Source organism: Nematostella vectensis, chromosome 3, assembly GCF_932526225.1.
Source record: "Nematostella vectensis chromosome 3, jaNemVect1.1, whole genome shotgun sequence".
In the NCBI taxonomy this organism is placed as follows: Eukaryota; Metazoa; Cnidaria; class Anthozoa; order Actiniaria; family Edwardsiidae; genus Nematostella; species Nematostella vectensis.
This window is the reverse complement of record NC_064036.1, coordinates 18,214,397-18,227,808: the sequence shown is the minus strand read 5'-3', so window position 1 is coordinate 18,227,808 and position 13,412 is coordinate 18,214,397. Positions and strand designations below refer to the sequence as shown.

The following is a 13,412-nucleotide window of genomic DNA, read 5'->3' as shown; positions in this document are numbered from 1 at the left end:
AAGGAATTGAGGCGGGAAGCAGCTGCAATGCAAGACACAACGAACGGTAACGGCCTCGCTCACTGAGAAGTCCCTGGAGTACCTCTCTTAGGAATTTATAAAGTAGACCTACTTATATTTCAAGCTAGGTTGCGCGAGAAAATCCATGTATTCTAACCCCCAGTGCTTCTAAGTAACAATAATATCGGGTTTTCCATTTACAATCTTTTTATTAGATCCTTGTTTATAACCCGGCGTAATTAATCAATGAAACCGATAATCGACAAAAATCAATATCAATCTATTAATATTGGAAATCGATGGTTAATCGATGATGTGCAAATTTGTGACCTTTCATCAATTAGTAATCGATGATGGTACCATGATTGATTAATATCGATTTTCATTAGATATGATCATTAGATACGATCATTGTTAAAGGCCCTTAATGATACCTTTTTGAAACGGGCAGCAACAGAGTTATAATCCTTTTCAAAATAGCTCATTAAAAACACATAATTACTATAACATTTCAAACATGTCGCTGGTCCTTTTCTAGGCTTTGCTGGCCCACCCCCTTTCCTTTTGACGGACCCTTGAATAAAAGAACGAATGCCATTTATATTGTATCTCCCTGCACACAAGCGTTGGAGTAAAAACGTAATTCAAGCCGAGCTTGCATGGCAAGATGAGTGAAGCAAGCGGCCTGCTATGATCTCTGTCGACAAAACTAGCAAAACATTTAGGAGCATTTCAACAAATCATAGCTCAACTAATGACTATCAACAATCGCAACGACAGTCATTCAGTAAGCGTATTTTTCAATACACGAACTCACATTATGAACATTTATTGCACCCAGATAATGTTATGAAATTATATCAAAGCCAGGGTAGTCAATCGATGACAGCCGATGAAATTAAGAAATATCTTTGTGTGGCTATCGACTAATCATCGATTACCAATATCAATCAATAGTAATCGGCTGATTTTATCGATTGATATCGATTGGCAAACTGATAATCGATGTTCATTGATTAATTATGCTGGGTTATAAGAACGTCCAGCCTTAGAATTCACTAGATTTTAAGAGCATGCCGAGGCTCAGATATCAGCAAATTACTGTTTGTTAGTCTGATGGTGATTTCTTCATTTTAGCCCATAAAATGCACAGCAATGCCCTATGAAATTATTATTATGACTATTTTACTAGAATATTTAATCTTTAAATGATATAATCGCATTTAGCTAGGCTTATGTTGCAGGGGATTTTTAAAATGTTGCAATGGATTTTTATATATAATCCTACATCAAACAGTCAGCTTGGGTTGATTATTTTGGCAAGGACTCTTGTTGCAAAGCAGGCCATACTGGTCAAAGTGCTAGACCATTATCCTTCCCATGTGGCCATAAGAACTTGCCAACTGAAGTTTACATATTTTGTGTTTTTTAATCTTGCAATGCCTATATTATCATTTCAGGCTAAAGAAAGTCTAGATGGTGAACTAGATGGGGGAAGAATTATCACACATGCCTAGACTTGTCAAAGTCAGAGCGTTGAAGACCAATGCTGAACTGAACACCACACAAAATGTATTTTGTCAACACCTATGTAAATATATTGTGTAAATAATGATAAACCAACACACAGAACTCTGTTTTTCGGTTTAATTAATAAAAATATACAATCACCACTAAGACGCTAGCTGTGAATAGGTCCAAAGAGCCCCCTGTACATGTGGTAATCTGCCATTGACCCAAATCCAGTTCTTCAAGCCACATTCTCAAGGACAAGAGCGACACCTTGTCCACCACCAATACATGCAGATCCAATGGAATACTTGAGACCTTTGCGCATCATCTCATGGGTGAGGTGAACTGTCAGTCGTGCTCCTGATGTGCCAACTGGGTGACCCAGTGCAATGGCGCCGCCATTTACATTAGTCTTGCTCATGTCCAAGCCTAGGTCCTTTTGTACAGCTAAGAACTGGGGTGCAAATGCCTCATTAACCTGAAATGAGAATCAACACACTATGGAGACATTCCAAGCATTAAGGGATAAAGAAACAACCCTGGTTCATACTAATAAAAAAAACTACATGACATTCGTTAATGAATGACAGAACAACAGTAGTAGAAAAATGATATTTGTACTCCCTGCCCCTATACCCACTCAAACTCTGAACAATATATATATCAGCACAAACAAATTAAAATACTCAAGTTGCTGTGTCCATTAACCAGAGCAATAAATAATGGTTCACCAAAAACTGGTTCTTAACTCTGCCAAATTTTTGTCTTTAATAAACTGTCTGCCCTGAGAAAGTCTTATTAAAGACAAAAATTAAGCAGAGTCCAAACCACATTTTGGAAACCATATTCCTAACAGCAGATAACTTTTAACCTAACATACCTCTATAATGTCCATATCATCTAGGGTTTTTCCTGCCCTCTCCAGGGCACACTTGATGGACGGCACTGGGCCGATACCCATGATGGCGGGATCAACACCATTAATGGAGTAAGACACGAGCCGCGCTAGTGGTGTAAGGCCATGGTCTTTGACTGCCTTCTCACTGGCGAGAACCAGGGCTGCAGCTCCATCGCAGATACCCTTCAATCATAGATAATAATAAAATATAATACCAGACCTTTCACTGCTGCTTTATGCTCAATATGCATTGTCAGGCCCATAGCCAGTATTATGAACAGGGGGGGGGGGGGGGGGGGAGGTTCATTTACACATTTTAGCTGACCATTTTCTCGTAGGTAGCTTGTCCTAGCTCATATCAGTCGATGAGGGAATGATTGCCTTCAAGGGAAGACATGGCTTTCGCCAATATATGCCTGCAAAGCCGACGAAATACGGCATAAAAGTGTGGATGGCGGCCGACGCGAACAACGGCTACGTGTGCAACTACAAAGTTTACCTTGGGCAAGAAAACAGACAGCGTGACCATGGACACGCTGGCTAAGCCTTTCCTTAACAGTTACAGACACATCTTCTGTGATAACTTTTTTACAACTGTTTGGCTTTTTGACCACTTGCTAGATCAAAAAACCTATGCATGCGGGACTGTGCGCGTGCGCGTGAATCGCAGGGAATTGCCGTCATGTGCCAAAGAGAAGTTGAATCCCGGTGGAATGCTTCAGCGTCAGCGAGGCCAGCTCCTCTTCACAAAATGGCACGACAAGAGGGATGTCAGTCTTCTTTCGACGAATGTTTCTCCTCTTGAGCCGGGTCGCACAGTGAGAAGAAAGTATCGCGGCCGCGAAGAAATAGACATCGAAAAGCCGAAGGTGACGGATGTTTACACGGCGCACATGGGAGGAGTTGACCGCGCGGACCAGCTCCGATCGTTTTATTCCTCGGGCTGGCAATCGCGTAAATGGTATAAATACGTGTTTTGGTTTTTGTTCAATCTGGCAGTGACCAACGCATTCGTCATTGAAGGATTTAAGCGCCAATTACAAGGAAAGGGGAAGAGGACTGTTATCGTTTTCAAGACAGAACTAGCGTAATCGCTTATTGCTAAGTTCAACTCGAGAAAGCGCCCACGAGTCCCTGCTCCCCCAACTCCCCAGAACATCCCAGCCTCAGCTCATGTCGCCACTCATGTAGAAGGAAGGAAGAGGGCATGTGTTCTATGCAGCAAGAAGGGAAAAACGACCCCTAAAGGCTACAAGATCGAGACGTACTATGAGTGCGCGGTCTGCAAAGTCGGTCTCTGCCGTAAAGGTTGCCACCAGGCATTCCATGAAATGGACCATGGCATGGCATAAACTATCATAGTACAGACTTTATTTTTACACTATTTCTTATGACTATATGCTTACAACTACCTTTATTATATGTTCTATTTATATTTTGTGTCTAAGATAAACAATAATCTTGATGCAAAATTTGAGATCATTGGTAGAGAAGATGGCGCGAAATTTGAATTTTTGTATGAAATTGTAAATTCAAATCATTATAGCTCTAAGCAATAGTGGCAAAAACGCCAATATTTCGGTTCATTAAAAACGTCATTATCTGCACTGCTTGTTTCTGTGCTTTATTCTTTACAATCTGCCTCCAAAACCTACTGAGCATGCATGTTTCGTTTTGGTGTGTAAATTAGTGGGGAATGCTAATTAGGCTCCAGGAACAGCAGGATGTGACACACATTGGGCTTCAGTAGTGAAAAGGTTAAAAATATGGTGTATACACTCTAATCTTCATTGATGAATTCCCCCTCTTCTCCCAATCTTACTTACATCCAGGTACCCCCCCCCCCCCCTTTCTCTCTTCTTTTCCCAAATTCCCTTTTTCTTTATATCCTCTCCAATTTCTTCTAATTACTCACCGAGGCATTGCCAGCAGAAACTGTGCCATTCTTCTTGAACACGGCTGGTAGCTTTGCAAGCTGTTCAATAGTTGTTTCGGGTCTAGGATGTTCATCGACAGCAAACTGCTCAGGGCCTTTTTTGCCTTTGACAGGAACAGGGACTATCTCTGCAGTGAATGCTCCACTTTCATGAGCTGTAGGGAAAAGGAAAAATAGATCTATACACAAAAATATCCTATTCATAAGAGAGCAACAACAATATAATATAACTTTATTTATACCACACACAGAAATTACAGTAAGAAAATAAATAATAATTACAGATTTTGGGTATTGGCTGCCTAGAAGTAACTAAAAAGCTAATCTGGCTAGGCAGCACAAAAAAGTTCAATTAAATGGAGCGTATAGCAAGGACGTACAAGGCACGAATACAAAATACATGAAAGCAGCAGCAAAATAAAATGCAATAAAACAAAAAAACTAGATAGAGGCTAATAATTTTCAAGGATTGAGGTCTTTATTGCAGCCTTGAAGCTAGGCAAACGCATGGTTTTGGTAGGTTCTTTGATGTTATTCCAAATTGAGGCACCTTTAAAACGAATATTAAACTTTCCATAATTAGTTCGAGGTAAAGGGAGGCAGTACGATGATTTAGAAGCCAGTCTTGTATTATATTTGTGCCTTGAAGCAACCGTAGTAAAAAAAGAATCAAAAGGAGTTGGAAGTAGATTCAAATTAAATTTGTACATAAATATTGTATTTAAGTAATAGATTAGATCAGGAGCTTTCAAGATATTTAGTTTTCTAAAGATAGGAGAAGTATGTTCAATGTAAGATGAGAAAGTTATGATTCTAACAGCTTTCTTCTGTAAAATAAAAAGAGGCTTGATTGTTGATTCATATGTGTTGCCCCAAATAATAGCACCATAAGTAAGAAATGGATAAATTAGAGAATAATATAGCTGAGTGAGAATTGTTGGTGATACATAGTAACGCAGCTTTGCTATTATTCCGACACCTCTGGAGATTTTCTTACTTAACTGGTTAATGTGCTCCTTCCAGTTAAGAAAGGAGTCAATAACTACACCAAGATATTTGATATTATTTTTTTGTTTAATGGTATTATTATTGATTGATAAAGAAATAGAACTAGCCAGCCTCTTTTGTGCTGGTCGAAAAATGACAAAATTAGTTTTACTGATGTTCAAAGCCAATTTATTTGCACAAAGCCAACGATTTATATTATACAGATCTGTGTTTACTTTGGTCTCTAAGGATGTCAATGAAGAATCGGCACAAAATAAATTGGCATCATCAGCAAATAAATGAAAGTCAAATAAGTTGGAGCAGTTATTAAAATCATTAATGTACTTTGGTAGAAGTCATTTTTTGAGACATTGATATTAATTGAATCTATTGTCAGAAAATTGGGAAGATGATCTGTTAAGGGATAAACAATATTGCCACTACAAGTTTTATGTTCGAGCGAGTTAAAAAATATATTGTCTATGAGCGTGGCCGAATGATCAGTTATTCTAGTAGGTTGCAAGATATGTGGCTGAAAAGAATATGAAAATAAAGTATTAAGAAATTCCCCTGTTTGTTGGTGGGAGTCTGAATTTAATAAATTCAAATTTATGTCACCTGAAAAAAGGCAGAGCTTTCCCTCCTTACTGATTTTGTCCATGGTTTTATAGAAATGTTCTAAAAAGGGGTCAAGAGAACTATTTGGATGGCGGTAAATAACTCCACATAATATGTTTTTGCTACCTTATTAGCCTTATAAACAGAGCAGATCCAGTATTTCCAGAAGGTTGGGACCTACACAAAGAAAAGGGGGGGGAGGAAAGTAAATTTGTGAATTTTAGCTCCCAAACATTCCTGCTAAAACTCCAGTCCAAAGTTAGAAGGGCCAACAACTATTCATGAAAGTGAAAGGAATGTTGGCCAACTTTTTCCAGAATCTAGACAGCTTGTAATGTTTGTGGAGCATAATGCTATCTTGACTGCTATTTAATAAGGCATGAGTTATGAATAATAAAAATTAATGTTTAATCCTTTGGCCCTAGGCAGAAACCCTTTAGAAGATGGGGCTCAAGCTATCTGAGAAGGAATTTTAGCTTAGTTTGAGTAATAGGTATTCTGCTGATTACCTGCGGCCCAGCGCTGCTGTGACAGTAAAGCAAACTGGTCACACTCCTCCCTGGTGATGTTGTACTTCTCTGCAAGGTTCTCTGCCGTTATTCCCATAGGCAAACCTGGCAGCATATCTGTCAGCCCTTGCCATAGCGTGTCTTCCATCTGTGGGTCAATATAATTAAAGATGAAACATTTTAAATCAAGAATAAGTTAGGCACATACTTTTATTTCTACAACACTTGCGCGTAATCTCGCTTTCTGATTGGTTGTTAGCTAAGGTAAATCAGAGGACATTCCACGGGATTCGTCCTTCACACAATCCTTGCAGGTTATCACTAAGTGAAAGAGACGAAAAACCTTGATTCAAATTCAAGAGAAATTTGGTTCTCAATCTTTTGCAGTAACTGTATTTTCCATCCTAACAAAAGGACACTAAAAATAATGAAGACTGCAGGGTTTTGAAGCTGAAGTTTTCAATTTTCGTTTATCTGTGCACGTTGCAAACACCAGTTGCATGCGCATGCACTAGAAAACATGCCATTTTTAACGAGCGTGCGCTGTTTTGATTTTGTATAATACTGTTTTTTACTGTTGTTTGTGTTGTAGAAAACAAATTTTCCGTAGTTTTCTGTGGCGCTATGCGCCTCGTGACTCTACAACATTTTGATCATGAGGTGAGGAATATTGTGGTGTATAAGAGTACATACCACAGAAAACTATGAGAAATTTGTTAAGTAAACCTGTTTTTCCTTATTCTCTACACACAAAATAAGTAAATAAAAAATGAATAGAAAATTAAGTGATTTGTTTTTTTTTTTCAAATGCTTTTAGTGAGACTTTTATTTTCACAATCGGATGTAGGTATTCTCATCAGAAGTGGGTGAACTGGCCGTGGTACACACTTTTAATTTTTTTTTGTCTCACCTTTAAATCTAGACCTAATTTTGTCCCAAACCTGGCATTTCTCACTGCATAAGGGGCCTGGCTCATATTCTCTGTGCCACCAACCAAGCATATATCACTTTCACCAAGAATAATTTCCTACAATGGAACAATTATAACTTTATATGCAATAATTCCAATTTAGAAACAGTAATTGTTTGTTACTACTGTAGATACCTGTCAACTTCTGGGAAAATTCAAAAGTATAGGGTGGGAGGGGGAACTGTTATTATAAGCTAACTATAGTTCTTATTGGTTTGGAGAAAAGCATTTCTAATTCTCAAGTTCTGGCTGTTTTTCTTTTTTCTTATCTTATCCTCTACAAATTTTTCTATCTACCTCTCACAGTTCACCCTGTGCACAGGATGGAAAATCAGAGGAACTGAAGCCCTGAAACAAAATCCATGTTGTTGCAAGTTCAAGAGTGGAATGGTGCTGTTGCTTTTAACCTTACCAAAACCCAAATGAAAGTTTGGATGAAAATTGACTGTTTTAAAACATTAGCTGTGATGGGTTTGCTGTTTTTTTTTTTTGTACTGAGATAACAGAACCTGGAGTGTAAAAAGGTGGTGAATGTTTGTTTTCAAAGTGGACACTAGTACTTTCAAGCGGCAGCGGCGTAGCCAGAATTTTTAACAGGAGGGGGCCCAAAAGCGACTTTCAAGGCATTTTCTCCTGTTTTTTTTTTTAGATAATGTCTCATACATTTAGTGTATTTTTGGCTGCTAAAAGTGGGGGGGCCGGGCCCCCTAGGCCACCACCCCCCCTGGCTACGCCCCTGAGCAAACTCACATATAAAATCTTGCTGCAAACTCCAAAAAACCAGTTAACAAATGAGTTGCAAATTGCAGCACGTCAATACAAGTAAAAAAAAAAAGAGTCTAGTCCACACAGCTTGGTGGCCGTATGAAATGCTTGTGAGGGTTGAGTGACCTACACAAAGAATGGCTGCATGGAAGAGTACTTAATTGGCCACAAGAAGCAAAAGTTGTGCTGCCTTACATTTCATTTAGCCATGGCTTAAACAATAAATACTAAAGCTGACTGCATACCTGAGCTCCAGAGATTATAGATTGGAAACCTGACCCACATAGCCTGTTGACTGTGAGGGCGGGCGTGGTCACAGGGACTTTGGACTTGATCCCAATATGACGAGCAACATAAGCTGCATCATTTGCACACTGGGGGAGAGTAAAAACAAACATCATTATGGACTTTTTAGGTAAAATGCTTTTAAATTATGCACAAGAACTACAGATCAACTTATGTCAATCAATATGACCCGTTCAAAGGCTATAAATTTTAATGTGTTTTTATAATGATAATTCAACAACTAAAGCCAAACGGCCTCTAGTATACGATAGTGCCATATCTAATAAAAAATATATATATTCAAACTTAAGTACAATACTGTGATCGTACATACTTATTTTGTTTATTTGGCGTTAAAAAAATAAGAGTTTAGTTGGCTTTTACATACATTAATCATTTCGTTATCTCAAGGATTTTTTTAGCTGTATAGAACAGTTTGATTAACCAATATAAGTCATATCTGATCGATCAAGTAAGGTCTCCATCGTTACCTGTAAAACATTGCCAAATATGACTGAATCAACGGTAGCAGGGTCGACTTTACCCGACTCCATCGCGGCAACTGACGCGTGCTCGCCCAAAACAGTAGCAGTAAAATCCTTCAAGCGGCCTCCGAATGCTCCAAACGCCGTTCTCTTGGCTGCTACGATGTACACAGGTCTTGAAAGGGCCATGATTTTGTAGGAAAAGGAAGGGAAGGGAAAATCTCTTTAATTTACCGGCGAATTTTTTGTTAGAAAGCCAGGCCTCGCACAGGAAGCCCGCGGGATTGAGCAGCACGAGGTTACATTCGTCAAACTTTAGTCCATGAGCACGAGCTGAGATCAAGAAAATACATCGTAAACTGGTATTAAATTAAAGCTTATGGTCTATATTTTAAGAATTTTTCCAGTTATATAACCTGTGCTATATAACGACAATCAAGAATTTACTTTGGAGGGGTAGGGTGGGGGAATTTTGGAAAATTTATTTTGAAATCAGAATATAATAATATACATTTTTTCAACAACCTCAGTGTAATAGAACTTCTACACTCGCTGTGAGCCTGGGCTACCTGTGGGCATCCTAGTGAAAAAATTGACAGGGGAGGGCCGTGGAAAGTGAGTATTTGAGGAAAAGAAAATCGAAAAAAACCAAAGGTAACTTAACTAAATGGAAAAGGGAGCACTTTTACTTTAATGTAGTCAAGATTAAGGGGAGATAGACAACATTTCAAAGGTATAATATGAATAGACCAGTTTTATTTCGACACAAAAAAATAACATATACAATAATTACAACAGTAGCAGCTTTTTTTAAATTCTAAAATTTGCAATACTTGTAAAAACAAATGAAGGTTTGTTGGAAAGCTGAGGAAATCGATGCATGTTAAACTACTCAATAATTGGACTGATTTGACAAATAAAATATTTAGAAAAAGCTAGAGATGCATCCAAGACATTTTTTAATCAAAAATATATTCTTCCTGACCTGATTTTGGAGTTGGGTTGGAGTTTGGGAATGATCAAACCCTGTATTTTCAATCGCATCAACAGCTCTTAGCAATCTAGAAAAGTAACTGTGAATCCTCCTACCACAGGGTTCACTGGCAAGCTTTATAGCAGCACCTTCCAAAACAATATGAGCCTGGAAAACAAAATGGTGGGTTGCGAAAATCGCTTGCTTGACTTCAGGTATGTCAAGATCCTTCCTAAAACCAGCACTGGGAGTTTGACCAATCAAATAACTCATCAAAAGTGGTGAAAAGTGGTCCTTGGAAAAGTGCACACCTTTCCTTAGAAACTTTTTCATAAATCCAGGAGCCCTAGCAGTTCTACTAGAAATGGCTACGTCCTTTGCTGATTTATACAGCCCAGTGCTTTGTAGTAGGATTTTTTCCTCCTTTTTTATACTACACCCATTCGCACTATGCTTACTAAACAATGTGAGGCAGTGCCAGCAGAAGGTAGCCTTACATAATATACAATACATGTGTGGACAACCCCCATTTTTCTCAATGGGATAGCGACAGTGTGGGCAGCGCTTAATATAGACAGAGTAAAACAAGTCCTTCCTCTGATATTCAGACAATTGGTCAGCGTATTTCAGCCAAAACCTTTCAGCCTGACTGCAAGACGCGGGCCAGTGTGGCTCATCCTTACAGCGTGAACACCAGGTGTTTCCACATCGGCAAACAACATGCACAGGAACTTCTGTTGAATTGGCAATGCAAGTAGGAAGAACAAGCTTTACATAAAAAGCACATTTTTCACACTGCTGCCACTGTTGGCCTGAGCAAAGCTTCATGTTGACCTTGTTCCTGATGAATTGCTCAAGAAGCTCAGGAACCAGAGACATCACAGTGGTGTCATCAATGATGGCGTCGCACATATGTCCAGGGCACTTTAAAGGTGAGTGGCCACTTCTGATCTGGACAGTGAGGTACTGATGCCAGCAGGAGTTACAGAACTTATGACTGCACAGGAGCAGACCGGTTGAGAAATCTGAATAGAATGTACATACATTCAATGTCAAATTCTTGTTTTATTAAGGCCTTTAGAGGAGGTGCTAAGGGATCATTAAAATAACAGTCGATAGTTTTACATAACTTCTCATGGATGTGTCAATAATATACTTTTTGACAAATGTTTTTTTGTGTGTGTGGTAAAATACAACTTGTTCGGTGCGTTTTTTTGTACCCAATAAAATAAGCTGTATAGCACTATGCAGCTAGGTAACATGGTATATATGCGAAAAGCTCACACTACAAAGCAAGAGGACCTGTCCCTTGCCCTAGAAAAAATGGACAAGGCCTCTCTCGCAAATCAATGCAGAGTTTAAGTGACCAGACATTCTAGTATGTGCTAGTCAATTTTTTTCAATATATAGTAAAGTATGAAATACCTTCACCTTCAAACTCGAAATGTCTCTTAGAAGTAAAATATGCTCCATGGGTAAAAATTCTTAGGTGGTCTTTTATATTGTATATAGTGACTTACAGGATATGATACTGGAAAACATGGTGCATTAAACAACTGATTATTTACCTTCATGTTCAAATTTCAGACAGCAAATCCCACAAAATTTGACCTCATCCCTCAGCATGCCATTTGGTTTGCTTGAAGGCAGCTGAGATCCACATTTTGTCATTGCTTTTCTCACTTCTAGTTTTGCCAGGCGATGAGAAAAGCTAATGCACTTCCATCCAAACACTTGTTCAATCATCAGATTTGATGGATTTTTATAATAAGTAGTGATCTGAGTACCATATTTTTCAAAACTAATCTGCCAGAAATTTACAGCTGTGAAGATGATGTCTGTCACAGTTATGTTATCTTGAGAGTTTGATAACTTGTGAAGCTTGAGAATGAGTTCTTTTTTTATTGACTGACAGAGAGCTATGGAAAACCTCTCTAGACCATCACACACCACCAAAGAGCGTATTAACACTGTCTGCTTCCCTTCGCATGTGTCAGCTTCTTCAAAAAGCAACCAAACAAAAGGGGCAACATCATCATATGAACAGCCAGCCACCAGGCTTGAGATATCAATGGTAAACTTTCTGGGAAGAGAACCACTCTCATGATACATATTACCCCAGTTTTTTAAAAGCTGTTTGGCATGTAGCTCACTTTCTTTAAAGCTGACACATACTTTAAAATGCTCTTCTTGAACTTTATCATCTGTGAATTGGCGATGAACTTTCTTTCCTCTTTCTCCATGCTCAGCAAACCTTTGGATTCTGTGAGGTTCATGTTTGTATAAAACTGAAGCTTTGCGTGGGTTAGATTTTGAAAGAAACTCAATCATTTCACTTCCCATTCTTCTTAGCTCCTTATGTTTCTTTATCTCATTTTCTTGACATAAATTGACACAATGCTGTTTTCTGTCATGAGTATCTGTAGAGATTTCATTCTGACCATGGGATTTTAAGGGGCTTTCTCTCTTGACGTGTCCTTTTATAGGTTCTGATGTGATAAGAAAATCACTAAGCTGCAAGCTTGGATATCTACTAGAGAATTCCTTATCGCCATTCTCTTCCTCATTGGCCTCTTCTTGGTAATCCTCATAGTCATAGTAATCGGCTGTGTCTAAATATGAGATCCTTTTATTCTTGCCTCTGTGCAAACTTTTCTTTGGAATAGGTTTTTCCTTTGCGTTGTATTTCAAATTATGAGGCCAAGAACCTTTGTTAAAGGGACGTAGAATCTCAACGGATTTAGCATTTTCGTCGACTTCGATGATGACTTCCATGTCTTGTAAGAGTATTTTTGCTTGTGCATATCTAAGCTTTGGCGTTTTTTCTCGGATAACTTCGCCTTCAAACACTAAGGTGCAATAACCTTGCTTGGTCTTGAGTTTCTTAGAACTTGTCTCTGACACAGAGTCATGAGCTTGTCTCTCCACGAGGATAACGTTACTCATGTTTTGCAAGCATTCTACCCCATAATCGTCACGAAGGGCTCCCGATTGCTTGATATCTTCGGGGATGAGCCATCTCTTCTTCTTGTTCAGTGAAAATACAACATTATTGGAGGAATTCTGGATTTTTCTAAGGGGTTTTACGCGAAGTAGTTCTATGCCACCATGATACTTGCTACCTCTAGCAAATTTCGAGCGCAGAGTTTTCCCCGTAGAATGACCGTACTTGCCTTCACGGAGCACCATCTTTGTCTTATCCGTCGTCTCTTGGTCTTCTTCTGCTCCAAAGCTGGTACTTCACAACTGCATTATCCTTGATTGAAAAACCTTTTATTTTATACGGCTTGTCCGCCATGTTGTTTTCCTCTGTGGTGCAACTTCTCCCGAAACTAGCAAAGGTTTTGATTGGCTGGGAAGCAAGGCTTATAAATAGACTTGAAGTAATGACGTAACGACCATTTTAGTACTTTTTCAAAGGGTTTCCGAAGTTGTATCGACACAGACCTCTTACCAACTTCGACGCTTCGAAGG

The 13,412-nt window shown here is 38.8% G+C and overlaps 2 protein-coding genes across 2 annotated transcripts; both read right to left on the bottom strand.

The window, feature by feature from the left end:
- Nucleotides 1–1,633: 1,633 nt before the first annotated feature.
- LOC5509382 (3-ketoacyl-CoA thiolase, mitochondrial) lies at nucleotides 1,634–9,230 on the bottom strand. The gene is made up of 7 exons (XM_032378308.2): nucleotides 8,972–9,230; nucleotides 8,441–8,569; nucleotides 7,371–7,487; nucleotides 6,461–6,608; nucleotides 4,326–4,501; nucleotides 2,393–2,593; nucleotides 1,634–1,990 (listed from the first exon to the last, which is right to left on the bottom strand). Exons 1-7 carry the CDS (start codon nucleotides 9,152–9,154, stop codon nucleotides 1,751–1,753), a joined length of 1,194 nt encoding a protein of 397 aa, XP_032234199.1. The 5' UTR covers nucleotides 9,155–9,230; the 3' UTR covers nucleotides 1,634–1,750.
- Nucleotides 9,231–9,701: 471 nt separating this feature from the next.
- LOC5509366 lies at nucleotides 9,702–13,288 on the bottom strand. Its single transcript, XM_001629857.3, has 2 exons — nucleotides 11,507–13,288; nucleotides 9,702–10,963 (listed from the first exon to the last, which is right to left on the bottom strand). The coding sequence occupies exons 1-2, from the start codon at nucleotides 13,125–13,127 to the stop codon at nucleotides 9,891–9,893; spliced, it is 2,694 nt and encodes an 897-aa protein (XP_001629907.1). The 5' UTR covers nucleotides 13,128–13,288; the 3' UTR covers nucleotides 9,702–9,890.
- Nucleotides 13,289–13,412: the final 124 nt, after the last annotated feature.

Bases quoted from the DNA above. Each gene is read 5' to 3' on its own strand.
- LOC5509366 (XM_001629857.3), bottom strand. From the start codon at position 13,127: ATGGTGCTCCGTGAAGGCAAGTACGGTCATTCTACGGGGAAAACTCTG. The intron at 10,964-11,506 runs GTAAATAATCAG...CATTCTATTCAG, and splicing joins TCTGAAATTTGAACATGAAG to ATTTCTCAACCGGTCTGCTC.
- LOC5509382 (XM_032378308.2), bottom strand. From the start codon at position 9,154: ATGGCCCTTTCAAGACCTGTGTACATCGTAGCAGCCAAGAGAACGGCG. The intron at 6,609-7,370 runs GTGAGACAAAAA...ATTGACCCACAG, and splicing joins AATTAGGTCTAGATTTAAAG to ATGGAAGACACGCTATGGCA. The intron at 1,991-2,392 runs GTATGTTAGGTT...TTCTCATTTCAG, and splicing joins ATGATATGGACATTATAGAG to GTTAATGAGGCATTTGCACC.